This window comes from Canis lupus, chromosome 8 (assembly GCF_003254725.2).
Source record: "Canis lupus dingo isolate Sandy chromosome 8, ASM325472v2, whole genome shotgun sequence".
Taxonomy (NCBI): Eukaryota; Metazoa; Chordata; class Mammalia; order Carnivora; family Canidae; genus Canis; species Canis lupus.
In genome coordinates this window covers 4173265-4197927 of record NC_064250.1, presented here as the reverse complement: position 1 = coordinate 4197927, position 24663 = coordinate 4173265, and the positions used below count along the sequence as shown (strand labels likewise).

General features: G+C 45.1%; 3 protein-coding genes and 1 long non-coding RNA gene across 6 annotated transcripts; 3 read left to right on the top strand and 1 right to left on the bottom strand.

The window, feature by feature from the left end:
- Nucleotides 1-2801: 2801 nt before the first annotated feature.
- TINF2 (TERF1 interacting nuclear factor 2) lies at nt 2802-8493 on the top strand. Of its 2 annotated transcripts, none has more exons than XM_025443025.3 (9): nt 2802-3349; nt 3491-3595; nt 3718-3819; nt 3903-4010; nt 4097-4193; nt 4332-4791; nt 4885-4952; nt 5058-5149; nt 5271-8493. In XM_025443025.3, exons 1-9 carry the CDS (start codon nt 3116-3118, stop codon nt 5400-5402), a joined length of 1398 nt encoding a protein of 465 aa, XP_025298810.1. In that variant the 5' UTR covers nt 2802-3115; the 3' UTR covers nt 5403-8493. The 2 variants fall into 2 exon arrangements, with proteins under 2 accessions (XP_025298810.1, XP_025298809.1); XM_025443024.3 differs by having other exon boundaries at nt 2866-3349; nt 7461-8493.
- On the bottom strand, nt 5933-13266 carry GMPR2 (guanosine monophosphate reductase 2). 2 transcript variants are annotated; one of them, XM_025443027.3, is made up of 10 exons: nt 13127-13266; nt 12640-12760; nt 12381-12500; nt 9077-9160; nt 8759-8932; nt 7917-7998; nt 7724-7830; nt 7494-7536; nt 6753-6912; nt 5933-6551 (listed from the first exon to the last, which is right to left on the bottom strand). In XM_025443027.3, the coding sequence occupies exons 2-10, from the start codon at nt 12724-12726 to the stop codon at nt 6362-6364; spliced, it is 1047 nt and encodes a 348-aa protein (XP_025298812.1). In that variant the 5' UTR covers nt 12727-12760; nt 13127-13266; the 3' UTR covers nt 5933-6361. The 2 variants fall into 2 exon arrangements, with proteins under 2 accessions (XP_025298812.1, XP_025298813.1); XM_025443028.3 differs by lacking the exon at nt 13127-13266 and adding an exon at nt 12928-13094.
- Nucleotides 13267-13594: 328 nt separating this feature from the next.
- NEDD8 (NEDD8 ubiquitin like modifier) lies at nt 13595-24053 on the top strand. The gene is made up of 4 exons (XM_025443045.3): nt 13595-13743; nt 22881-22928; nt 23094-23176; nt 23705-24053. The coding sequence occupies exons 1-4, from the start codon at nt 13726-13728 to the stop codon at nt 23799-23801; spliced, it is 246 nt and encodes an 81-aa protein (XP_025298830.1). The 5' UTR covers nt 13595-13725; the 3' UTR covers nt 23802-24053.
- On the top strand, nt 13750-16314 carry LOC118355454 (uncharacterized). The gene is made up of 3 exons (XR_004817880.2): nt 13750-14348; nt 14475-14534; nt 15559-16314. It is a non-coding gene; the product is annotated as an uncharacterized LOC118355454 (long non-coding RNA).
- Nucleotides 24054-24663: the final 610 nt, after the last annotated feature.

The following is a 24663-nucleotide window of genomic DNA, read 5'->3' as shown; positions in this document are numbered from 1 at the left end:
AGCTCATGTACCAACCTTTGTGGTTGATTTTCTAAGAGGACATGAAGTGGGTGGAAGAAGTATAGCAGGCCCTGTGGACCGCAGAGCTCTCCCCCAAATAAGCATGGAAGCTGGAAGGCTGGCCCTTTTGGATGCAGTGCTTGGCAAATTCTGAAAGAAATAAAAACACCAAAGATTTTTATTTTCCCTATGATAAGCCAGGTGGAGCTAATTACAAATATAAAGGCAAAAATGCATGAGATGTGACTTACAAATGTTTCCTAGATTTATGGATCATAGTGGTTGCACTTTCTTTTAAATAAAGTTTTTTTAAATTTTTTATTTTACATTTTTTTTTAAATGTTTATTTATTTATGATAGTCACAGAGAGAGAAAGAGAGAGAGGCAGAGACACAGGCAGAGGGAGAAGCAGGCCCCATGCACCGGAAGCCCGATGTGGGATTCGATCCCGGGTCTCCAGGATCGCGCCCTGGGCCAAAGGCAGGCGCCAAACCGCTGCGCCACCCAGGGATCCCTTTATTTTACATTTTAAAAATAATGGCTACCTTCAGCTGTTCTAAGGTCCACCCTGGAAAGGGTGTATTTGTCCACAGTTGGACCAAAATTTTACAGGAGAGACTGACTGGCAGGATCCAGCCATGGCAGTGGCTAATGGACCTATCCCTTTGCCCGTTTAACAAATATTCAGTGATGTGTGCCAAGCAATGGACTAAGTGCTAAAGCACAGGACAATGCTAGTTCTTGCCCTATGGAAGCCTGCAGTCTACGAAAGAAACAGAATAACTACATGAAATAAAGTAGGGTAAATAGCTCTGAAGTTTACAGTAGAGGCATGTGACCTGGCCTGGTGGTGGTGGTTAGGAAAGCTTTCCCTAAATAGGTGACCTTGGAGGAGGATATCTAGGTAGAGGAAAGGGAAGAGATCACTGCAGACAGAAGGAATAGCCTGTGCAAAGATCCTGTGGTGGGAGGAAGTCTGGAAGAGTAAACAAGACTGAAAGATGATGTGGCTAAGGCAGAGAGAGCAAAGGGCAGAGTGTAGGAGCTGGAGTTGAGGGGCACAGGCCACACCTTGTGGGGCCTCATAGGCCAGATTAAGGATCTCTGTCTGCCTTAGAGCAGTGGGAAGCCTTTGAAAGCTTTGAGGAATTGGAGGTGACAGGACCAGTTTGTGTTTTGGATAGATTGCTGGGCTTGTAGTATCAAGAATAGATCAGAGCTGGGTTGGTGTGGATGCAGAGACCCAGACTGGAAGGCAATCATAGTCATTTATGCTCAAGATGGTAGTTGGGGCCAGAGCGGTAGTGCTGGGGACAGAAGTAGAAAGCTTGGTGGAACATCTAGGAGACAAAGTTCACAGAACTTTGGGAAGGACAGGATGTGGCAGGGTGGAGGGCGGAGAGGAGCAGTAGTAGGAGAAGCCCCAGGTTTCAGGTTTGTAGAGCAGCACTGATTGGGTGCCATCCGGGGATGGAGGGACAGGGGTCCCTCCCCAGAGAGAGGAAACTGCAGGGGAAGGTGATGCTCAGAGACACACAGTCAATTTTCCTTTGGGTGACTTGGAGGATTCGTTTTGGTCTGACTGAAACTGTTCCCTTAGCTCAGGGTTCTTCCAGCATAGTCCCTAGACCACTTACATTCAAATCAACTGAGATGTCAATAATTCAGGTTTCTGGGTGCCTCACAAACCAGAATCCCTGGAACAGAGGCCAAGAAGTCTGTTTTAACAAGCTCCCAAAGGGTCGGCTCCTATGCATGTAAGAATTGAGGACAACCACCTTCTATTTTTCTTCTTAGCTGGACTTTTCCCATGTTCTCCCTCCCAAGACCCTTCTTGCGCCCGCAGCAGCCATGAGATTACCTGGCCAAAGTTCTAAGCTCTGACTGACCACTTGTCTTTTTGAACCTATGAATGTAACAAGGCTTCAAGACAAGGGGCTCCTAAGACAGGAGAAAGAAGGCTGAAAAAGGAGCTGGTTGTGTTAGCTGTAAATACACAAACAAGATGCTGCATGTACAAAAAGGAACCAGCTCTCCCCTGGGGTTTCCCACTCAGTGGGGGTGACAGACATGTAAAGACTGAAAATACAGGGACACCTGGGTGGCTCAGCGGTTGAGCACCTGCCTTCCGCCCAGGGCGTGATCCTGGGGTCCGGGGATCAAGTCCTGCATCGGGCTCCTTGCATGGAGCTTGCTTCTCCCTCTGCCTGTGTCTCTGCTTCTCTCACTTTATTTATTCCTCTCTCTCTCTCTCTCTCTATCATAAATAGATAATAAATAAATAAATAAATAAATAAATCAAACACCAAGTTAACCACCTTCTTTATTTTCTCAAACTCCGTACCTCATTTTTTCTTTAAGATTGTATTTATTCATTCATGAGACACACTGAACTAGAGGCAGAGACGCAGGCAGAGGGAGGAGAAGCAGGCTCCATGCCGGGAGCCCGATGCGGGGCTCGATCCCGGGTCTCCGGGATCACGCCCTGGGCCGAAGGCGGCGCTCAACCGCTGAGCACCCAGGGGTCCCAAGTACCTCATTTTTGAAAGGCGGGCGCCCTCTCCTGTTTCGCGAAAGGAACAGTTGCTTTCTTACGGGAAGCCGACGCCGCTCGGAGGCTCCGTCCAAGGAACGGAACCGCAGTGGCTCAGACGACGGGGCAGGGGCACGGCAGGGCCTTCGCTTCCCAGACCAGCAAGTGGGGCGGTACCGGGGCCGGGCCTCGCGGGCTCGGCGGGCGGGGCGGGGCGGGGCGGGGCGGGGCGGGGGCGGCGCCCGCTGTGGAGGCGTCGCCTTATGACGCCACGCCGCGTCCCCCCGCCGGTGGCCCATTGGCTCTCCGTTGCCGCCCTTTTCCGGGGCAGGGAAACTGCGGCAGAGCCGGAAGCGGGGTAGCCCTCGGGCGCGAGGGGGCGGCGGCGCGGCCGAGACCCCGGGCCCCGGGCCGGCTGGCTTCTCCTCCCAGCCACCCGCGCGCGCTGAAGGCCTCCAGGACTCGGGCGCCCCATGGGCGGCATCGGATCGCGAGCTTCCCGGCGCGGACCGCCGGAGCCCAGCCACTGAGAGGCACCGGAAGCTTCGCCCGCAGGAGGAGTCGCGAAGCCTCGCGCGGAGGATGGCGGCCAGAGGGACAGCCCCGGGGGCGGAGCCCGCGGCCACGGCCACGCCCCCGGGGGCCGGTCCCGCCGCTCTGCGCCTCGCCGCCGCCGCCTGCTGGCACGTCGTGCGGGGTCGCTGCGTGGAGCACTTCCCGCGGGTGTTACAGTTCCTGCGGTCGCTGCGCGCTGCCGCCCCCGGTTTGGTTCGCTACCGCCACCACGAACGCCTGTGTATGGGCCTAAACGCCAAGGTATCGGACCAGGAGCAGCTGGAAGACAGAAAAGGGCGGGTGCGAGAGGACCTGATGAGGTCCGACCACTTGGGGTTGGGACTGGTTGGAAAAGGGCAGCTGGCCCCAAAGCGCAGATTGTGAAGTTAGTACCCTTCACAGGTAGTGGTGGAGTTGATCCTGCAGGGCCGGCCGTGGGCCCAGGTTCTGAACGTCCTGCACCATCATTTCCCAGAGTCTGGACACGTAGTGCGGGACCCCAAAGCTGTGAGTAACCCCTGGAACAAGCCTTATTCCCCAGTTAACACTGGGTGCCACGATGTTGATTCTCCTTCCGGCCACTGGGTCCTGGTGACCCTAGACTGTCCGCTTTTCATTACGCTCAACAGACAAAGCAGGATCTGAGGAAGATCTCGGAGGCACAGGAGACGTTTTGCCAACAGGTGAAGCAACTAGCAGAGGCCCCAGTGGACTTGGCTTCCAAGCTGCAGGTGAGACTGGCTGGCTGGTTTGGAAGCTATTATGCGGTTAATTTTCCTAATCCTCCTCTGACCTCCTTTTCTCCCCACTGCAGGAACTTGAACAAGAGTATGGGGAACCATTTCTGGCTGCCATGGAAAAGCTGTTTTTTGAATACTTGTGTCAGCTAGAAAAAGCACTGCCTGCACTGCAAACACAGCAGGTTTTCCTGGGGCAAAAAGAAGGGCAGTGCGTGGGATGGTTGTATCAAGGACTGTGGTCTTCATGCCTCTCTCCCTCTGCCCACAGCTTCAGGATGTGCTGAGTTGGATGCAGCCTGGAGTTTCTATCACCTCTTCTTTTGCCTTGAGCCAATATGGTGTGGACATGGGGTGGCCACTTTCAGGTACTAGGGAACTTGAGGGTGGATTGTTTGGCCTGAAACCTTTTGAGATGGGCTCTTGGAAAGGTTACATGGACCTGAGGCATAAGAAACCAGACTGAATTGTGTTTCTGTCCTAAAGAGCTTCGTTTTCTTTTCCAGAGTCCTCCGTTACTGACTCAGTGAGCATGACAGAGCCCACGGAGCAGAGTCCTCCTCAGCAACCAAAACTGGCACTTCACCATCCTTTGCCAAAAGCCAGGCCTGGCCCATACCTTCCTCAGGAACCAGCCTCAAGGAAGCACCCAGTACCTACAGCTGGCTGCCACTTTAATCTGGCCCCTCTGGGCCGGCGAAAAATCCAGTCCCAATGGGCATCCACTAAGGGAGGCCATAAGGAGCGCCCCACAGTCATGCTGTTCCCTTTTAGGAATCTGGGTTCACCATCCCAAGTCATATCTGAGCCGGAGAACAAGGAAAAACATGGGATGCACATGGCAGATCCAGCAGGTGCTGTGGGTACGAGAGCAGCTTCCACTGGAAAGTCTAAGAATCTGTCCCCAATCCTGGGGGAAAGGATTCTGAAGAACCCAGCTGACCTGTTGGCTTCAGAGCAAGAAGAGTGAGTGGAACAGTTGCTTCTCCCTACCAGCAGCACATTCTTTGCCTGCTTTCCCCTCACCTCTCCTTTCTTCTTTGCTTGCTCCCCCTGCAGGAATTGTTTGGTCTGCCCAGCGGACCCCCTGAGACTTTCACTGTCCCCTCCTAGGGCCAGGAAACCAGGTAAGTATCCTGAGTCAGGACTGGGTCAGACAGCCTCCTCTCTTGGGGACTCTTGAGGGTCTGTCCCCCTAGAAGGGTGCTTTGACTCTGGTTTCCTTCCTACAGTGTGTCCTCCATCTCTGTGCAGCTCTGTCATTACCATAGGGGACTTGGTTTTGGACTCTGATGAAGAAGAAAATGTCCAGAAGGAAGGAAGGGTGAGTAGGAAGGCACAGAAAGCTGGGGGAAGGGGCTGAGCAGAACCAGAGAAACCCACCAAAATATGGAGGGCTCAGGGACTGAGATGATGATAGTATTTCCCTGCTCCCTTCTCTGCAGGAGTCTCTGGAAGACTTTCAGAAGACAAAGTTTGACACCTTGATTCCCACCTTCTATGAATACCTCCCCGCTTCTGGCCCCAGTGCCATGTCTGTCCCTTCCATGACCACAGGGACAAGTCCAGACACTTAGGATAGGATGAGAATTCCCTCTGCACCCTGCCTGTCTCTTTCCTCAGCTCTATACACAGTTTTAGTGGGAATAAAGTGGAATCCCCAAGCGTGGTACCTGACTGCCTTGCTAAAAACTCTGTAATCCCTGTTAATCTAAATTTGGATTTGTTAAACATGGTCTTGGTGTGAGGAAGGGCAGTGAAGGCTCTTACCAAGTTAGTGTAGGTCATTCCTTAGAATTGGCCTCACCAAGGCTGGAGGAATCCCTTTGCCTTAGCACTTCCCCCTGGAAAATGTTGTTCACGTGTGCCAAGAAGGGTTGATAGAGAAATTTCCCTTTGCTATGCTAGAAAGTGCTGTGTGTCATGATGCCAGGATGTACTTTGTAAACTCTCATGCCGCCAGACTACCCGGGAGTGGTGGCACTAGGATGGAGATACTACATGGAAAATGTGCTTCCTGTCCTTGACTCTACTATGCCAACTCTGCTTCTATTTGCCCTGGAACAGCACTCAGATGCGAGGCTTGTGCAGAAAGATCCAGAATCTCTTTAAAGTCACTGAGGTCTCTTTATTGAGATATTTAAAATGCGTCAACACTTCTGAGCTTTTTAGGTATTCAAAGCTCCTATTTAATGAAGCTCATTACCAAAACATGATTTCAAGAGCCTAACTCTTCCAGATCAAAGCCACATTAAACACCTAGATAGGAACCAGCATCTTTTCCTTTTAATAATCTTCAGGATGCTGGGTCCCCAGTGTGCATTTGACTGTCTTCATTTTCTTAGCTTGGCTGCCTCGCTTCCTCCCCAGTGTGTGCCCTGGGCATTATGTGTGTACAGAGTACAGAATTACTGCAGGAGCCCTCAGCAGTGAGACAACTGGAAATGACTGAGTGATAAATAGCCATAGTAGTTCGGATGGGTGAGGAACCCACTTGGGAGGTGCTAGTGCCTTGAGAGGGCACAGCTGCTCAGGTCTAGCTCTCATCACTGAAGATTGGATTCACCTGCTGGGTGACCCGGATGAAGGTGGTTCTCCGGCTCAACTCCTTCAGTTTAGCTGCTCCCACGTAGGTACATGTGGAGCGGATGCCTCCAAGGATGTCTCGGATGGTATGTTCCACATCCCCTTTAAAGGGCACCTCCACCGTCTTTCCCTCTGAGGCCCTTAGAGGAGGAAAAACTTTCTTACCTTTTCCTTTTGGATTCATAAGCCCAATGGCTCTTCCCTGGTCTCTGGCATTTACCCCAGTTCACCGCTTTTCCTCCAAGAATCGTACCGTGCACCTCCCAGCAGCCAGGACTTCTGCCACCACCCTCTTGGTCACACTTTACAGGAACCCTCAGCTCCTGGACCTCTGCACATACCTGTACTCAGCCACTCCCCCAGCATACTTCTTCATGGCCATTTCAGAACTCATCCCATAAAAGAGCTTGTACTTCTTGCCATCTCTCTCAATGAGCTCACCACCTGATTCACTGTGCCCAGCCAGCATGCCACCCAGCATCACAAAGTCAGCTCCTGCCCCTGCCAGCATCAAGAAGGGGGGAAAGAACTGAATCTGGTCCGGGTGCCCACATGCCCACCCTCAGAAGCAACTCCCCAAATTCTCAGTCCTATCAATGAGTATAACATGTTCCTGGTTTTGTTTCCCTAGCTGACACACAACCCACACAAGCCTGGTCTGCTCTGGCCTCTACTCCTCAGTGGGCCTGATTTCTCCAAGAATTTAAAAGGAATCTGGAGATTCCTTCCCTGGCTTCTGTTGTTGTTGTTGTTGTTTTTTGCTGCCTTTGCCATTTTGTTTCTTTTCACTGTGTGCAGCCAAAGCTTCAAGTGTCCCCCAGGGGCAAAGGTTTCTAACTTTAGTCCAACAGTCTGGGGATATTACAGATGGACCTGGCCTGCACTTGGGAAGTCTCTATCAGAGTCTCAGGATTTCTCTTGCTGGCTTGCCCCAGATGACACTACAGCTTCAGGGTTACTGGTTCATATTGTGAGAGAATTTGAATGGCTTTCTCGGCCTCCCCAAGCCTGATCCTTGATCCTCAGAGGTGACTTATCCTCTTCTACAGGACTCTCCCTCTGTGCTCTCCCAACATGCTTACCGAAAGCCTTGGCCACATCCCCAGGACAGCTGCAGCCTCCATCCTGCAAAGTAAGGACCACTAGGAAGAGACAACGTGGATTTCCCAAGCATTCTGAGCAATGTCCCTGCAGCCCACCTCAAAGCCGACAGGAACCCAGGAATCCTGAGCCACCGCTACCACAGCTTCCACACCCCGCAGAAAAGAAGATGTTTGGCAGCCTTGTACCCTACCCTGCCCTTGGGCCTTACTGAAATGATGTGGCCCTTGAGGCCATGAGCAGCATCTGCACACTCCATCACTGCACTGAGCTGTGGGTACCCCACTCCAGTTTTCTTCCGGGTGGTGCACACAGAGCCTGAGAAGAACGCAATGAGAATGGTGAAGTGTTCACAGGCGTTTGACACCAGACAGGTAGCCTTTGGCACCCAGTGAACCACTTACCTGGTCCGATTCCCACTTTGATGATATCAGCCCCAGATAGGATCAGCTCTTCCACCATCTCTCCTGTTACTACATTCCCTGCCTGAGACAAAGCAATCGAAACAGGGCACTCTGAGGGTTAAAAATGAGAGGGGAGGTTGTGTGCTCTCATACACGCCAAGCCTGAACCATAACCTTCCAACATTATTACAAAGAAGAGTACCTAGGTTCCCTCTACTGGGAAAGGACTGCTTCCCAAGCTGAGGTAAGGGGGTGAGTGGCCAGTGTCACTGTTGCACTAGGGGTAAAGCTGGAGCCCAACTGGACCAAGGGCAGAGCTGACTTACGGTAGATTATCTCCCTGTTCTTTCCAAGAGACCCAAACATACCTTGTCCTTATGCAGTTATGCCATAAAATCTCTGACTTCAGAGAAAGGAAAAGACATAGTAATGTAAGCTAAATACCTATCTGCATAGCTGTATTTACTTTGTATAGACAGTACAGAGAGGCCCCTTGAGGCTGTGGAGAAAACGAGGCCTTGTCATTAGTCCCCTAAGCTTGTAAAAAAAATAAAACTCTTCCATGCAACCCTTTTAATATGATTCTAGTACATGTCCGCTTCAGTAGGCAGATGAATATATATCATAGATATGTACAAGGCATGTGTTGAGGGACAGAGATAACTGCACTAACCAATCTAAACATTTTAAGCATGGAACCATGGGTTATCACCCAGTGACATGATTCAGTAGACTAGGAAAATGGTAATGCAGCACAGGAGAAATGAACTGATGTAACAAAATGGGAGTGTCAGGAAGGAGTGAAAGGAGGAATGTACCAACTACGGGTAACAGAAACATACCATGATGGTGTGTTCGGGGAAGCGCTTCCGCACATCCTTTACAAACTCAACAAAGTGTTCAGAGTAGCCGTTTGCCACGTCCAGGCATATATATTTCACCTGGGGAATAGCTTCCAGGATCTGTTCCAGCTGCTCAAAGTCCGAAGAGCCTGTGCCTGAGCTGGCAGCTAAATGCTATGAAGAAAACAGGGCCACTGCATGTCACAAATGACCCAGTGAGCAGCCAGCAGAGGAAGGTGAGGGTTTGTCCCCAGGAAGCCAAAAAGAGATGCTTGGAAAACTGGGATAAGGAAGGGATCAGGAAAGGACCAGCATTACCTCAAGACAGTCAGGATTCTGGCTAGCAAATTCTTTCCACTGCTGGAGGCTGTAGTGTTTATGGACAGCTGTGAAGAGGGAGAACTGGGGAGAAGAAAGAGCCATCAAAAAGGAGAGAACTTCACTAGCATCTCTTTTGCTAGAAATAGACCTTTATAGTATTCTATTTGAGGAGAAATAGACTGAAATTTGGAAAACAACTTGAAGAAACTGCTGGTTGCGCTGGAATTTTAGTTTATTATTCTCCCTACAAATACCAGTAGGGCTTTATACCATAAGCCAATGCTTGTCCAACACTAAGTACTAAGTCATCTGGATTGGATTTTACCTATCTGCACATACAGGGCTTCTGATTTAAAAGGTAACAAAGAGGGCAACCCGGGTGGCCCAGCGGTTTAGTGCCACCTTCAGCCCAGGGCGTGATCCTGGAGACCCGGGATCGAGTCTCACGTCAGGCTCCACAGCCTGCTTCTCCCTCTGCTTCTCTCTCTCATGAATAAATAAAATCTTTAAAAAATAATAAATTAAAAAAAATTTTAAATGGTGATAAAGGGGCATCTAGGTGGCACAGTTGGTTAAGCATCTGACTTGGTTTTCGGCTCAGGTCATGATCTCAGGGTTGTGAGATTAAGCCCCATGTTGGGTTCTCTGCTCAGCACAAAGTCTGCTTGAGATTCTCCCTATGTCTCTCCCACTCATGCTCGCTCACTCGCTTGCTCTCAAATCTTAAGAAAAAAAAGGTAACAAAGGCAAGCTGTTGGTGCAGTGGGACAAGCAGCAGACAAGAAAGAACCATGAAGAGGCTGGATGGAGCCAGTGTCTGCTTGCACTGATTCAGCCCCTCCCCCTATGGCAACCTAGTACTGAATTAACCTATTTGGTATCTTCTGGTTCGTTTACTGGCAGTAATTCAGTGAGTCTAAATGCTCACAAAAAATAAGGCCTTAATGGAGCCCATAAGGTGCTACCCTATTCTTTCTCCATGTCTACTGGGGTAAAGAACAAATTTTTTTGGAGACATGGACAACCTAAAACGTCCATTTCCATGTACTTAAGTCAAAAAAGTTCAAGGATACAATTAACTCACCAGATTTGTATTCTCTAGGTCAACAAACTGCAAAACAATATCCCAATACTTTGAGAAAGGCACTCAAAGGCCACTGTTAATGAATGAAAATTTTAAATGAAATATTTAAAAATAAAAAATAAAGATTTTATTCTTAAGTAATCTCTACACCCAAGGTGGGGTATGAACTCACAACCCTAAGATCAAGAGTTACATGCTCCACTGACTGAGCCAGCCAGGCACCCCAGTGCTTGTGCTTTATTTTTATTATTATTTTTTAAAAGATTTTATTTATTGGGGATCCCTGGATGGTTCAGTGGTTGGGCGTCTGCCTTCGGCCCAGGGCGTGGTCCTGAAGTCCTGGGATCGAGTCCCACGTCGGGCTCCCTGCATGGAGCCTGCTTCTCTCTCTGCCTGTGTCTTTGCCTCTCTCATGAGACACACATACAGAGAGGCGCAGAGACATAGGCATAGAGAAGTAGGCTCCCCGCAGGGAGCCCGACGTGGGACTCGATCCCCAAACCGCTAGACCCTGGGATCACACCCTAAGCCAAAGGCAGACACTCAACCACTGAGCCACCCAGGCATCCCACTAGTGCTTGTGGTTTAAAAGTGCAGGCATGCAAATAGACAAGAGCGGTTGACAGAGATCGCTCAAGTCTTCCAAATGACAAATCCAAGGAAGTCAAGTATCAGCTAGGAGTAAGGAAGTGATATTGCTGTACTCACTCATCAACACTACCTAGCTAAAGCTGGTACTGGATTTGCTTTCTCAGCAACATTCTGCCATCAATATGCTGATATACAGACAAAAAAATCACGAGGTCAGTAGACCTTGGAGATATACTGGTATAGTGTGACATGATGAGCACATCCAATTACATACCAAGCTAGAGATCTAGGAAAAAATATTTATATTTTTATATATTTTTACCTTATTATTACTGTGAAATTTGGCTATACCTCTAAAATCTATTTTTTTTAGCATTCATCAGCGGTACTGAAAGCCAGTCTCAAAGCATTAAGACAGTCCCCAGAAAGTCCACGTATTATTCCAGCACGTTTATTTTTTTATTTTTTTGTTTTTGTTTTTTTTTTATTTATTATAGTCACACACACAGAGAGAGAGAGGCAGAGACAGAGGCAGAGGGAGAAGTAGGCTCCATGCACCGGGAGCCCGACGTGGGATTCGATCCCGGGTCTCCAGGATAGCGCCCCGGGCCAAAGGCAGGCGCTAAACCGCTGCGCCACCCAGGGATCCCTCCCGCACATTTGTTAATGCTGAAGTCAGATTCACTATTCCTCAACTCTACTGGGCAGAGCAGGTGGACAATGGACGAGAAGATTCCTAAGCAGCTAGTGAATTGCAACAGCAATAAAGTACTAAAACTGTATAACTATCAACCTCAGAGAAGTGACAACAGACATTCCACAAAGACTTACAGCGATCAAAAAGAGAGAAAGGATGATGAAGTCCTTAAGGCTAACAGAGCCTTAAGCAGCAGCAGAATCCAACAATGAGGGCTACATGGATTAACCAGAAGAATGCATATGTTCTTTGAGTGCCCACAGTATCTATCTACCTTCTCAGCTACAAGTATAGAGGCAGGTAATATTACTGATAGGAGCAGCATCTTCTATTTTCAAAGTGAACAATAACCTGTACATAAGAAAAACACATTCCATTTTGGGCACATCCCAGCAACTCCCAGAAACCTAAGACTTAAAGAAAAGGAAGATTTAAAAAAAATAAAAATGGAAAAAGGATAGTAGACATGAAAGAAAATTAACAGCTGCTTCTCTAGGATCTTCTAGCTACGAATTTTTGAACACTCAAACTGTATTTAGTTTCTGACTAAAACAGTGGATATTTTGTGTCCTAGACAACAGTGTTAACTGGAGGGATGAATCTGATTTGGAGGGGATGATCTGGGAGGTGGGAAAAGTTGGCAGGGTATGTAAACTGCTGGACAGGAGAAAAGGAAAAGTTATGTTTATGTATCAGAAAAATGGGGCAAAACTTAGCTTTGAATTTTATTAATTCACATGTGCCTTTGAGCTTACCAGATAAAGGGCATCAGTATTGGAGAAAATGGATAAAATGGATAAAAGTAAATTGGAGCATCCTAACTTACTTGCCAGATAGCTGACTTGGGATGGGGGTGGGGATGCAAATACCTCTGCAGTCGGCCCACACAACTGGTCATCAGTGAGGAACCTACATAAGGGAAGTCCTACCTTACAGAGAACCTTGGCCATCTCAAAGGTGCCCACAGTATCCATGTTGGCAGCAATGATGGGGATCCCAGTGTACACCTGCTTTGAGTTCCGAAATGAAAAGGATCTTGTGAGATCCACCTGCAGATATGAACAGGAAACAGCATTTCATCCATCAAATAAACGAGTATTGCAGGAGGACAAGAACCAGGAATCATTCTCAGTCCTGGCATACCAGGAGCTTGGGGTCAAGACAGTGCAACTAGAAAAGCAGGCTCACCTCACTTCGAGACTTAAGGGTACTGCGTTTGGGCCTCAACAAGACATCCTTGAAGTCCAGTTTGATGTCACTGTCGATGTGAGGCATGGTGGGGACCTTGGGGTAGCAACAGATCTGAAAACTGGAGAAAAGTCAGGTGTGGGCGGGGATCTGAACCAATCTCCCCATAGGCCTTAATGCTAATGGCATGGCTCATCTTTCTCCTCGCTTAAATTATGGAAGATCAGGGCATTCGCTGAGGCATGGTCCCTCGTCTGTCACCTCTGATCTGTCCTTGGTTACAATTACCCGTGGTATTTCCGTCCCAGGTACTATTTGTTGGGGAGAATTAGGATGGAGTCGTGAATGACCCCAAAAATGTGCATTCCTTGCTCCCACTACTCTTCCTTATACCCTTTCAAAGACTAATTCGGGGTAAGATGATTTGGGGGTGAGTAGGAATAGGGGGCGTATTCCCACAATTAGTTTCCGGAAGAGGGGTACTCACTTCCTGTCGCCGTGGCCCGGGCGGCAGTTGACCACAGTAGCCCTTGCTTAGCAACTAGCCTCGTGCAGCCCCGCAGAGCCTTGTGGGCCGTGCCAACACGTTCCGCTAAATGCGGGCGGTAAGGATTAATTGGAGAATCCCGGTTTCGGCAGCGGCAGTGCGCGGTCTTCTGGGTAACAGGGTTCACACACCGAGCTTGCAGTCGGATCCGAGGGGCGGAAGACTACGACTCCCAGGGTGGAGCGGGTGGAGCTGTCCCCTGGCATGACGGGAGAAGTAGTTCGTTTCGACCCCGCTTTCCAAGCCCCGGCTCGCTAGGGACTCTAAGAATCGCGGAGGCGTCATCTCTGCTGTAACTAAACCGCCGCCTTCTTTTTATTTACGACACCACTAAAACGAAACGCGGGAACATTCCTGAGCTTTTCGGGAACCCGGTGGAAAGAAGTTGGGGGGGGGGGGGAAGGAAGGGAAGGGGTGGAGCCAGGCAGTGACCCGGAAGCAGAAGTGACTTACACAGGCGGATTGCTGGGGAGCGGCAGCGGCGACCGCAGCGGTGGAAGCAGCAAATTATCTGTGTGCAGCTCCAAACTGGGAAGAAGATGCTAATTAAAGTGAAGGTGGGAGCACCTCCAGCCTTGCCAAGACGCTGTGGTACTGGGCTGGCCGCTGTGCCTTGCGGGAGAAGCAGGGAAGGAAAACCACGCCTTTCCCGAGCCTGGAGGGTGCTGACAGCCTCAGGGTTCCGCGCGAGGGGTGATGGGAAGTAGCCCCCCCAAGAGGGCTTTGAGGGCTGGGGACCCCCCCCCCCCCCGAATACCGGGTCGGGTCCTGCTTTCTCACCAGGACTGTGCCATGACCCAGATGGAGGCGGCCTTTGTCTGGGGTCTCGCTCTCCTAGAACCCCCACGGTCATAGAGAAGGCCAAGCAGCAGCCTGGCTCGCCTTCTCGGATTCTTGGAATAAGCTGTAATCTCCATTCTGCATTGCCCTTCTTACCTGCTTCTCCCAGCCCCTAACGCAACTGCTTCCAAGCACGGCACAAAAACGTTAGCCTGGGGAACCGAGGGCCTCTCAGGAGCTAGACTGTAAGCCTTTGCTGGCTGTCGCCAATGTGCGGTGTCTCAGCCGGCCTTCAGGAACCAAAGCTGGGAGTGTGTTCAGTCAGCACCTGCCTTTCTGAGCCGGGCATCCTGGACCAGCCTCACTTCCTTGACTGAGGCAGGTTAGTTGTCCGTGCCCTGGTTCTTGGTACTAGTAGCGTTTCTTACATCTCCATCTCTCCCGTGATTCTTCACCAATTCCCAACTCTCATTAGTCCTTTCTGCTATTGCTTCTTTCGTACCTACAGACCGAGAGAGAAACTAAAAATTGACGCAGTGCAACATTAGTTTGACCTTTTTACTGCTGAGTAAGTTTGTTATTTCATCAGCTCTTTAGTATACTTACCATGCTTCACAGCCATTCTTAACCTCTTCAGTCTTTCTAACTCATTTCTTAGCTGAGGTTTGAGGCCAAAGAGCATGTTAAAAATCATGGTTTTTCAAACTTTGATTAGACTAAAAGTCACTAATTGCGAGATCAATTCAGTGGGTCTCAAGCAACATTAAAAGAAAGAAAATAGAAATATCAGGATATTCTGTGAAACTTTTGTTCTCGTTATATATATGTATATGTTCAATATATATGAAACACGTTTGTGTTATTAGCCTGTATGTAATTCTTAGTGTGAGTCACTGTCGAAGTCTGAGAAACACTAGAATGCTTTTGAATATGGATTCTCACATCCTCTTAGAGGTTATTAGTCATGTTCAGGGTTTTGTAAACTTCTAAAAATCTCAACCTACAGTAAGAAAATCTTACTAATGTCCCGTACAAACACAAAAAACTTACCATATGTGGTAATGCTCTGATATTTCCAGTTCCATTCTAGGTAGATTTCATAACTCACTGATGGATTGAGACCTGCAGTTTAAAAAAAAACACTGCGTTCTGGTTGGGTTTTTCACTTTAAACGTGCACAAGAATCACCTGGGGATTTTGTTATGCTGATTCTATTTCCGTGGGTCTGCGGAGCCGTGAGAGTCTGTATTTCTAACATGCTCTTGGGTGATGCTGGTGCTGCTTGTCTGGGGACTACTACTAGATTTTGTCTCTTTGAATCCATTTTTTTTTTTAGTATTTCTCTAAAATTATAAGTCTCCTTTCCTGAAACACTTTTCTTTGTGCCTCCACAAACAGGTTTCTGTGTCCTTCATCTTTTTTGTTAACTGCATTTTTAAAAATAGGTTAAATGCAAACGAAAGCAAGTAGTTAGCTCTTCTTTACTATAGGTTTTTTTTTTTTTACTATAGGTTTTTATTAGCACAGTTCCTTTGTGAATTCTTCAACTGTCATCTCCATGTAGCTAATTTTTCCCATATCTCTTTCTGCAGTCCTTTACAACAAAATCTCTCCTGATTTGTCTTCTCTTGATGTCTCATCTCTGAGAAATTAAATACATCATCTTCAGCCTTAGGCCATCTTTCCAATACTCATCTCATACTGATCCTGTCAATCTACCAGGTATCTGGAACCCAATTCTTTAGAGTCATTGTTCACTTACAGAACCTAATTTTTCCTTTGAGAACTTCTTTTTTACTTGACTTTCTTTCCATTCCCATTACCCTTATTCTGGTCTAGGGTTTCATTAATTGATGTCTTTATTTCTCTGTAATACTTCCAACCAGGTTTTCCTACTATGTATCTCCTACTATGTAGACTCTAAAGTTCAGAGTCTAAGCTGAAACATGGCATACAAAAAAAAAAAAATCAGCATACAGGTCTTCTTTAAATTTCTTTCTCTTCTAGCTCAGCGGTTTAGCACCTGCATTTGGCCCAAGGGCATGATCCTGTGGTTCTGGGATTGAGTCCCACATCAGACTCCCTGCGTAGAGCCTGCTTCTCCCTCTGCATGTGTCTCTCTCTCTCTCTGTATGTGTGTGTCTCTCATGAATAAATAAATAAAATCTTTAAAAATTTTTTTCTTTTTTTCTTTTCTTTTCTTATTTATTTGCAAGCGCATGCAAAAGTGGGGGGAGGAGGAAAAGCCAACTCCCCACTGAGCCAGGATCCTGGGATCTGACCTGTTCTGAAGGCAGACGCTTAACCAACTGACCCATTCAGATGCCCCTTCTTTAAATAATCTTTTTTATTTTAGTACTCCTTGACCCCACATCCTGCATCAGGATCTAGAACATTTTCCCCCATACCCTGTGAAAATCCCATAGGTTAGTTTTGCTTGTTTTTGAATTTCATATAAATGGAGTTAAAGGATATGTAATTTTATGTCTAGTTTCTTTCACTCAGCATTGTGTCCGTTGTCGTATCTGTGTAGTTCCTTCTTACTGTGTAGTATTACATTGAATGACTATCACAATTTGTTTAGCCATTCTCCTGTAGATGGACATTTGAGTTGTTTCCTGTTTCTGGCTATTATGAAGACGGCTTCTATGAACATTGTTATACAAGTTCTTTTGTAGACATATATTTTCATTTCCTTTGGGTATATACCTGTTAAGGGAATTACTGAGTCATGTGGTAAATCTATGTAAATTTAAAACATACTTCCAAACAGTTCTCCAAGGGGTTGTACCATTTTACATTCCCATTTGCAGTGAATAAGCATTCCAGCTCCTTTATATCCTAGCTAATTTTTAGTCATGTCCTTTTTATTTTAGCTATTAAACTAGGTGTGAAATGTTAATTTCATTCAGGCTGTTTTTTTTTTTTTTTTTTTTAAGGTTTTATTCATTTGAGGGAGAGCATAGGGAGGAGCAGAGGGGGGAAGAGAAAGCAACACTACCTGCTGAGTGGTGAACCTGAGGCTGGGCTCAATCCCAGGACCTTGAGGTCCTGACCTGAGTCAAAGGCAGACACTTAACCGACTAAGCCACCCAGGAGCCCTTCATTCAGATGTAAACTGATGTGATTTCACCCACCATCGCGCTTTGGCATTATACCTTGTGTTTGGGTAGTAATATTCAACATGGCATTTCCTTTTATACTGGTTCTATTCATTGTATGCCTCACTGTTTCTTGGTTGTAAATCTTTACTTGGAAAAGATCGTTGGTGGGCACCTGGGTGACTCAATTGGTTAAATGCCTTCTGCTCAGGTCATGCTCCCAGGGTCTCCGGATCAAGCCCCATGTTGGGCTCTCTGCTCAGCAGGGAGCCTGTTTTTCCCTCTCCCTCTGCCTGCCGCTAGCTCCCTGCTGCTTGTGCTTTGTCAAATAAATAAATTAAAATCTTTAAAAAAAAGAGAAAGATTGTTGGCAAGAGCTGGATCACTTAATTTCTTTTATATCCCCTCTGGTGCCTAAAGCAGTATGTTAGGTTTAGGTTCATCATTGACTTGCTAAACAGCATTGAATGTATTCCAAAGTCACAGTGACCAGATATGGGGGAAGAAACGCACTAAGACATATCAAGAGTGTCTTTTAAAATTGTCCAATTCTTTGAATTTTAATTATGTACAATTTCAAACATATACAACAAGAGAGAGGAGGATATAAAGCACCTCATATCCAGCTTCAAAAACTATCACCTCATGGCCAATCTTAATTATATTCACTAACTTTCCTTATCGGATGTTTTTTTTTTCTTACCTGATGTTTTAAGAAGCAAATCCCTAATAGCATAGCATGTGTTATTTGTATGTATTTAGTATTTATATGTAAAAAAAGGACTTTTTTTTCTAAAGTAACTATAATTATCACATCTAAAAGATTAAGTGAGTTCTCACTATCCTCAAATGTATCCCATTCTCTCATTTGTTTTGTACAGTTTGAATGTGAGTCCAACTAAGATCCATATGTTGCATTTGGTTGATAGGGATTTTAAGTGTTTTTCAAAAAACCTGTAATTCCTCCTTTTTCCCCTTTTTGCTGAATAAACTAGGTGGTGCGATAGAGTCTCCCACAGTTTGGATTTTGCTGATTACATTCCTATGCTGGCTTTTTTGTTTTTAAAGATAGATTTATTTATTTATTATTATTTTTTATTTATAAAAGAGGGAAGAGAAGCAGGCTCCATGCAGAGAGCCCAGTGAGGGACTTGATCCCAGGACTCCAGCAGACGCTCAACTGCTGAGCACCAGGCCTCCCGACTTATTTTTAGAGAGCGAGAGAAAGCGGGAGCAAGCACCGCACAATCCCAAGCGGACTCCCTGCTGAGCAGGGAGCCTGAGGTAGGGTTCCACCTCAAGACCCTGAAAATATGACCTGAGCTGAAATGAAGAGTCGGATGCTCAACCGACTGAACCACCCAGGCCGCTCTTCCCATGTTGATTTTTAATATATATTCCTTCAGTATTTCCTGTTGATTGGTAATAACATCTAGAAGCTTGATTTGTCTTTTGTATGTGTTCTTGTGAGAATCATTTATAGACGGTGGTATGGTATGGAGTTCTGTTAACTTGTTTTGCATTCTATGATGTTAGTCATTGCCTAGGTCTATTATAATTCTTTGGTGATTACAAAATGGGGATGTCTAATTTTATTGTTACTTCTCATATTAGCTGGAATGCTCTAACGGTACCTATTAGTCACATGGACTATTGAGTGCTTCTTGACAAGTTGCTAGTGAGACTGAGTTACCTATTTTTTTTTGTATTTGATTTTACTTATATAAATATAAAGCCTGAGACTTTATTTAGTCAGTGAAAAACTTAAGTATGCTTGGAACAAGTTAGGTATGTAAATCTACCTTTTCAATTGTAAATTATGAAATTTAAATACAGATCAGGTGTTTCAGATGAAAATTTACCATCTGAATTGAGACATGCTTGCAAGTATGAAAAGCACACAGAAATTTGAACATTTGGTTAGAACAGAAGAATGCAAAATATATTGTTTTATATTGATTATACGTTGAATTGATAATATTTTGAATATATTGGGTTTAAGAATATTAAAGTTAATTTGACCTTTTAAAAATGTGACTGCTAGTATATTTAAAATTGTATGTGTGGTTTGCGTTACATTTACATCTCTTGGACAGTGCTGCTTTACAGAATCATTTTCTTATACTCTCATCAAGGACATTGTTCTAAAAATAATATTTTTCTCATTACAATGTATCCATGATATTAAAAAAAATGAAAAATACAGAAATGCACAAGTGATACAATTAAAAGCATCCATAATCTCACAACTCAAGATAAAAACATTCATGAATATTATCTTTCCAAATTTTTTGAAACCATATGTATGGATACACATGTATTTTGTGTGTTTTTTTTTTAAACAAAATTGGACTTATATCCTTATTCCACACATTATTTGAGGATTATGTAATTTTCCCTCTGTCATAATTTATTTAACCCTCAGTTGTTTGATATTTAGGTTGATTGTAATTTTTCAATACCAAAAGGCTATAATGACCATTGTCATAGATACACTTTTTAATAGTCATGATTATCTTCCTGAAAGTGTTGTTATGGGGACACCACTTTGCCAGATTGTTCTTTGGATATATAAGCTTCTACAGTCAGAAACAAAGGCCAGTCCTTAGAGTTTTAAATTTTACAAACCAATATTTTTTTTTTTCTTTTCTTAATGTCATTAGGTCCAAGCATCCTAGCCTTGGGAGAGCAGTTCTCTTTTAGTCTTTTTTTTTTTTTTTTTTTTTTAGGGTTTTATTTGAGAGAGCGCATGAGTAGGAGAAGGGGCAAAGAGGAGAGGGAGAAGCAGACTCCCAACTGAGCAGGGAGTAACAATGGAAGCAGGACTCAATCCCAGGACTCTGGGGCCACCAACTGAGCCAAAAGCAGACCCTTAACCAACCAAGCCACCCAGGCGCCCCTCTAAGGGTACTTAATACTCTTTAAAATTTCTTATTTTAAATCAGAATGAGTATTTGTTTATTATAAATGTCATGGAGTATATTGTTATTAGAAATTTTAATAGTGCAGATAAAGGGAAAGTTACCCTTGATAAACCCTCTCCTCAGTGCTACTTTCCTCAAAGATAATTATTGTTACAGGAGATATGTATGCTTTTAATCCTTTTTTCTATGCAAATACATATGTATATAGCTACAAATGGAAAATGATACTTAATTATACATTCTTTAGATCTTTCTGTGTTAGTGTACAAACTGTTGCTAATAAACACTTCATTCTGTACCATAGTTGAATAGTTTATTAATAGGCACTAGGCTGTTCCTCATGGTTTACAGTAAACCTGTTTAATAAACACGTTCTTCTTGGGATATTTGCTCAAGTTTCAGGTTTTTCCTTTAAGTTAGTTAATCTAGAAATAGATTATCTGCTTGAAGAATTTTTGCATTTAAAGTATTAAGATCAGGGCACCTGGGTGGCTCCGTTGCTTGTCTGCCTTCAGCTCAGGTCCTGATCCCACAGTCCTGGGATTGAGTCCGGCTTAATGCTCCTTGCTCAGCAGGGAATCTGCTTCTTCCTCTGCCCCTCCCCACTGTGCACTCTTTCTCACTCTCAAAATAAATAAAATCTTTTTAAAAAATAAAGTATTAAGATCAATAAAGTGAAATAATTTATGAATGATACAGAATTGCAAACTTTTCATTTTGTCCGAAAGGGCTTAAAGAAAACACCGTATGTTGTTTCTATCATTCAGAACTTTTTTAGTTTTTATTTATTTTTAATTTTTAGAAAAGATTTTATTTTAGAGAACATGGGGAGGGGCAGAAGGAAAGGGAGAGAGAATCTCAAGCCGACTCCTAGCTGAGCACAGAGCCTGACTCAGGCCTCCATCTCATGACCCTGAGATCATGCATGACCTTAGCCCAAATCAAGAGTTGAAAACTTACCCAACTGAGTCTCCCAGGTGCCCTGAATATATTTTTATGAAAAATCTCACTTTTGCATTTTTCCCATAAATTGTCACACAGCCCAGCTTGGGTTGGGGTAGAATCTTGAGAATCACTGTTGTAATTTATTCTTTTGCACCCAAATAAAACTAAAGGAGTTACTCTTGGATCTAAAAAATATTAAAAAAAATTTTTTTTTTTACTGAACTGATTCTCATGGTTGAGAAATTAGGTCCTAAGTACTTCATCATGCTGATCAATGTGAATACCATAAGTAGAAACCATATGTTATTTTTTTAACCTATCACAGCATACATTGGGTCCCAAAACCAGACCAGTGAGACTCAGGCAGTACTGCGTACAGAGCTTTAAAAAAAAAAAAAATGGGCACAGGCATTGGGACCAGAGAGTGTGTTTGGGTCTACACTCTCCTTTTGATTTCATAGGCATGCTTTTTAACTTATCCAAGCCCCATTTTCATCTATAAAATGGTAATAGTGATAGTACATATCTCATGAATACTTACAAGGATTAAATATATGGATGCACTTAGGGGAGTTTCTGGCTGTTGGAAAGTGTTAATTAAATGTTGGCTGTGGTCATAATGTAATCATTTGTGTGCTTAGCCCTTTCACAAATACTCATCATTTATGTGTCAAACTGCTTTGTGCTTAGATTAGGAAGATGAATTTCTGTTTTTTCTGAAGGTCGGAGTGTAAATTAGAGGGTTTGACACTTAAACAACTAGCAATAGGTATTAAAGTGCGCTGGGAACCAGTCATCAATTCTAAAGGGTCCTTAAACATTTGGGAAAGAGTGGGGGAGGGTATGGGAACAAGGAAAACAGTAGAAACAAAGAAATATTCCTAATCAGGCTGGTGTGGTCTGGATTACTGTAGACTGGTGCAGATAGAGCTTTAAGAGCAAGGATGAAAAAAAAAAAGCAAGGGTGAATGGGAGATTAAATTAGATGAAGCACAACATTTTATTATTATTATTTAAATTTATTTATTCATAGAGACACACAGAGAGAGAGGCAGAGACACAGGCAGAGGGAGAAGCAGGTACCATACAGAGAGCTCTACTTGGGACTCGATCCGGGGTCTCCAGGATCACACCCTGGGCTGCAGGCAGCGCTAAACCGCTGCGCCACCAGGGCTGCCCGAAGGACAACATTTTAAAGTATACAATCAGTGTAATTATTACATGTATTAGCAACTTTTAGCCTGTGGAAGAAGTCAAGACTAGAGCTGCAATTTAGTACTTAGGTAGAAGTCTGGAGAAGTTACAGGAGAATGGAATATTGAATTTTAGTGTTACTTAAAAAGCTGGGACGCCTGGGTGGCTCAGTCATTTAAGTGTCTGACTTCATCTCAGGTCATGATCTCAGGGTCCTGGGATCAAGCCCACGTTGGGCTCCCTGCTCAGTGGAGAGCCTGCTTCTCCTCCCTCTGCCCCTCCCCCTGCTTATGCTTGCTCGCTTTCTTCAAATGAATAAAATTTTTAAAAAACAACAACAAAAAGCTGGCTAGGGGTGGTCTCTGGTGTCCCTGAGAATTTGAAAAATTATATGTTAATTGCTAGCTTTAATAAGGAAACAAAAGCGTCCTGATTCAAAGGCATGCTGTCCTTAGGACATCTCTTACTGCTATCTCATCAAAGGGATGCCAATATTCTCTTGGATTCTAATAAGGTGGGGTGGGAAGATGGGGGGGGGCGTAAAATGGTTCACAGCATCTTGTCCTATCAAAACTGTCTACAGCCTAAAAGTGTTTGATAAATACAGGTATGGGTCACATTCTTCAAGCAGCTTTGCCTTGAACATGCTTCTCTCAGAAGTTGTAGATCCCCAGAGACCAGAGCAGGGTGTTTTATCTAGAAAACTTGTATGTTAGGCTGTAGGACTCATAAAACACTTGCCTGTTTCAGACGCTGACCGGAAAGGAGATTGAGATTGACATTGAACCCACAGACAAGGTAATATATGGCCAATACTTCATGCCTGTCTCCCTACTTGCACATTTGTGTGGATATGCTGATGAACTCAGTCCTTTTCCCTCTCATGCTATCTGCATAGCTCTTGTTCTTTCCACTTCCATGGTTCTACCCCTTAGCAGTCCCTGATTACTTGTACCCCTAAAGGTGGAGCGAATCAAGGAGCGTGTGGAGGAGAAAGAGGGAATCCCCCCACAGCAGCAGCGGCTCATCTATAGTGGAAAACAGATGTGAGTTTGACATGGGTATGAGGTGTGGCAATATTACGTGAGGTTGAGGGAGCAAATACTGGAGGAGGAGCCTCAGATCCTTTGAAGCCTATGAATTCCTTCTCAGAATAAGATTTTTGCAGACATAAAATACATAGATTTACAAAATTATATTGAGATACAGTTCTCAAACTACTAAAAACAAGTTTGTGATATAATATGCAGTTTATTAATACATTAAGATCTAATAGTGGGTCTAATTACCATAATTTTGACATTTTCAAAATATTTACAAAGAGTTGTAATATGATATGAAAATAATTTCTGTTGTTAACAGGTGGCTCATGTTGCTAATACCACTGTGGGTTTTTTGCCTATGTTCACAATTAAAAATATCAAATGTCAGTTAAGGGTTAGTAAAAATAAAGATGTAATTTTTTTTTCTCACCTGAGTTCATAAACCAGGAAAAAGACTTAAGAAACCCAGTGTTAGAATCCTGTTCTAGATGGTATTTCTAAGGTCTTTTTTTTTCCCCCCTCTTCCTGCAGGAATGATGAGAAGACAGCAGCTGATTACAAGATCTTAGGTGGTTCAGTCCTCCACCTGGTGTTGGCTCTGAGAGGAGGAGGTGGTCTTAGGCAGTGATGGGCCCTCCCTCCATTTTACCTCCTTACCCTGTCGCTCATAATGAGGCACCATATATCCTCTCACTCTGTGGGATACCAGAGCCACTGCCCCCTCTCCTGGATGCCCAGTCTTGTTTGGTGGGAGACGGTGAGGACCCTAGGATGCAGTGTTCCTGGCCCAAAGGGCCCTTGCTGGCTATTGGGTTTTAGTTTGCAGTCCTGTGTGCTTCCCTCTCTAGTTGTCAATAAAATATTTCCTAACCTCCTGGAATCTTTCTTGTATTGCACAAATGTGACTGAAATGGGCCCCGTTCACACTCATTTACACCTCTGAAGAAGTAGGACAATGGAGGGGAATGTGCCCTTGGGGTGGGGATTATCAGACTTTAGGAAAGTCCACTCTAGGTGGTCTGGAGCGGGGCTTACTAGCTCAGGAGATCTAATTACACTGGCATCTCTTCCCAATCCCCTAAGTGATTTCATGCTGGTAGCTTGAAATTGGCCACAAGTGGCAAACAATGCAAACTGGTTGTTACACATTTACCAGTATACTACTGATGTGGGAGGTAGAAACCGGGACAGTGACTCCCATTGTAGCCCTACTGGACATTCGGGCCTGATTCAAGAAGGGCTTCAATCAAGGGCTTTACGAACACTACATTTGTTGTGGCTGTGTTGAGTGCTGCTCAGGGCTCTGGGTGCTATACTTGCAGAGAGGCCGATTTGGAGAAAGGTTGGGGAGTGACAAGCTCTGGGTCACTTAGGTCTCAACTGGTAAGATAAAGTGCCAAAGGCTCCTCTCCCTGGCTTCACTAGTGTAGCCCCTGCGGCCAGGCTGGGTGGAGAGGAGAAGTAAGGAGGCCGGTGCCTTGGAGGGGCCG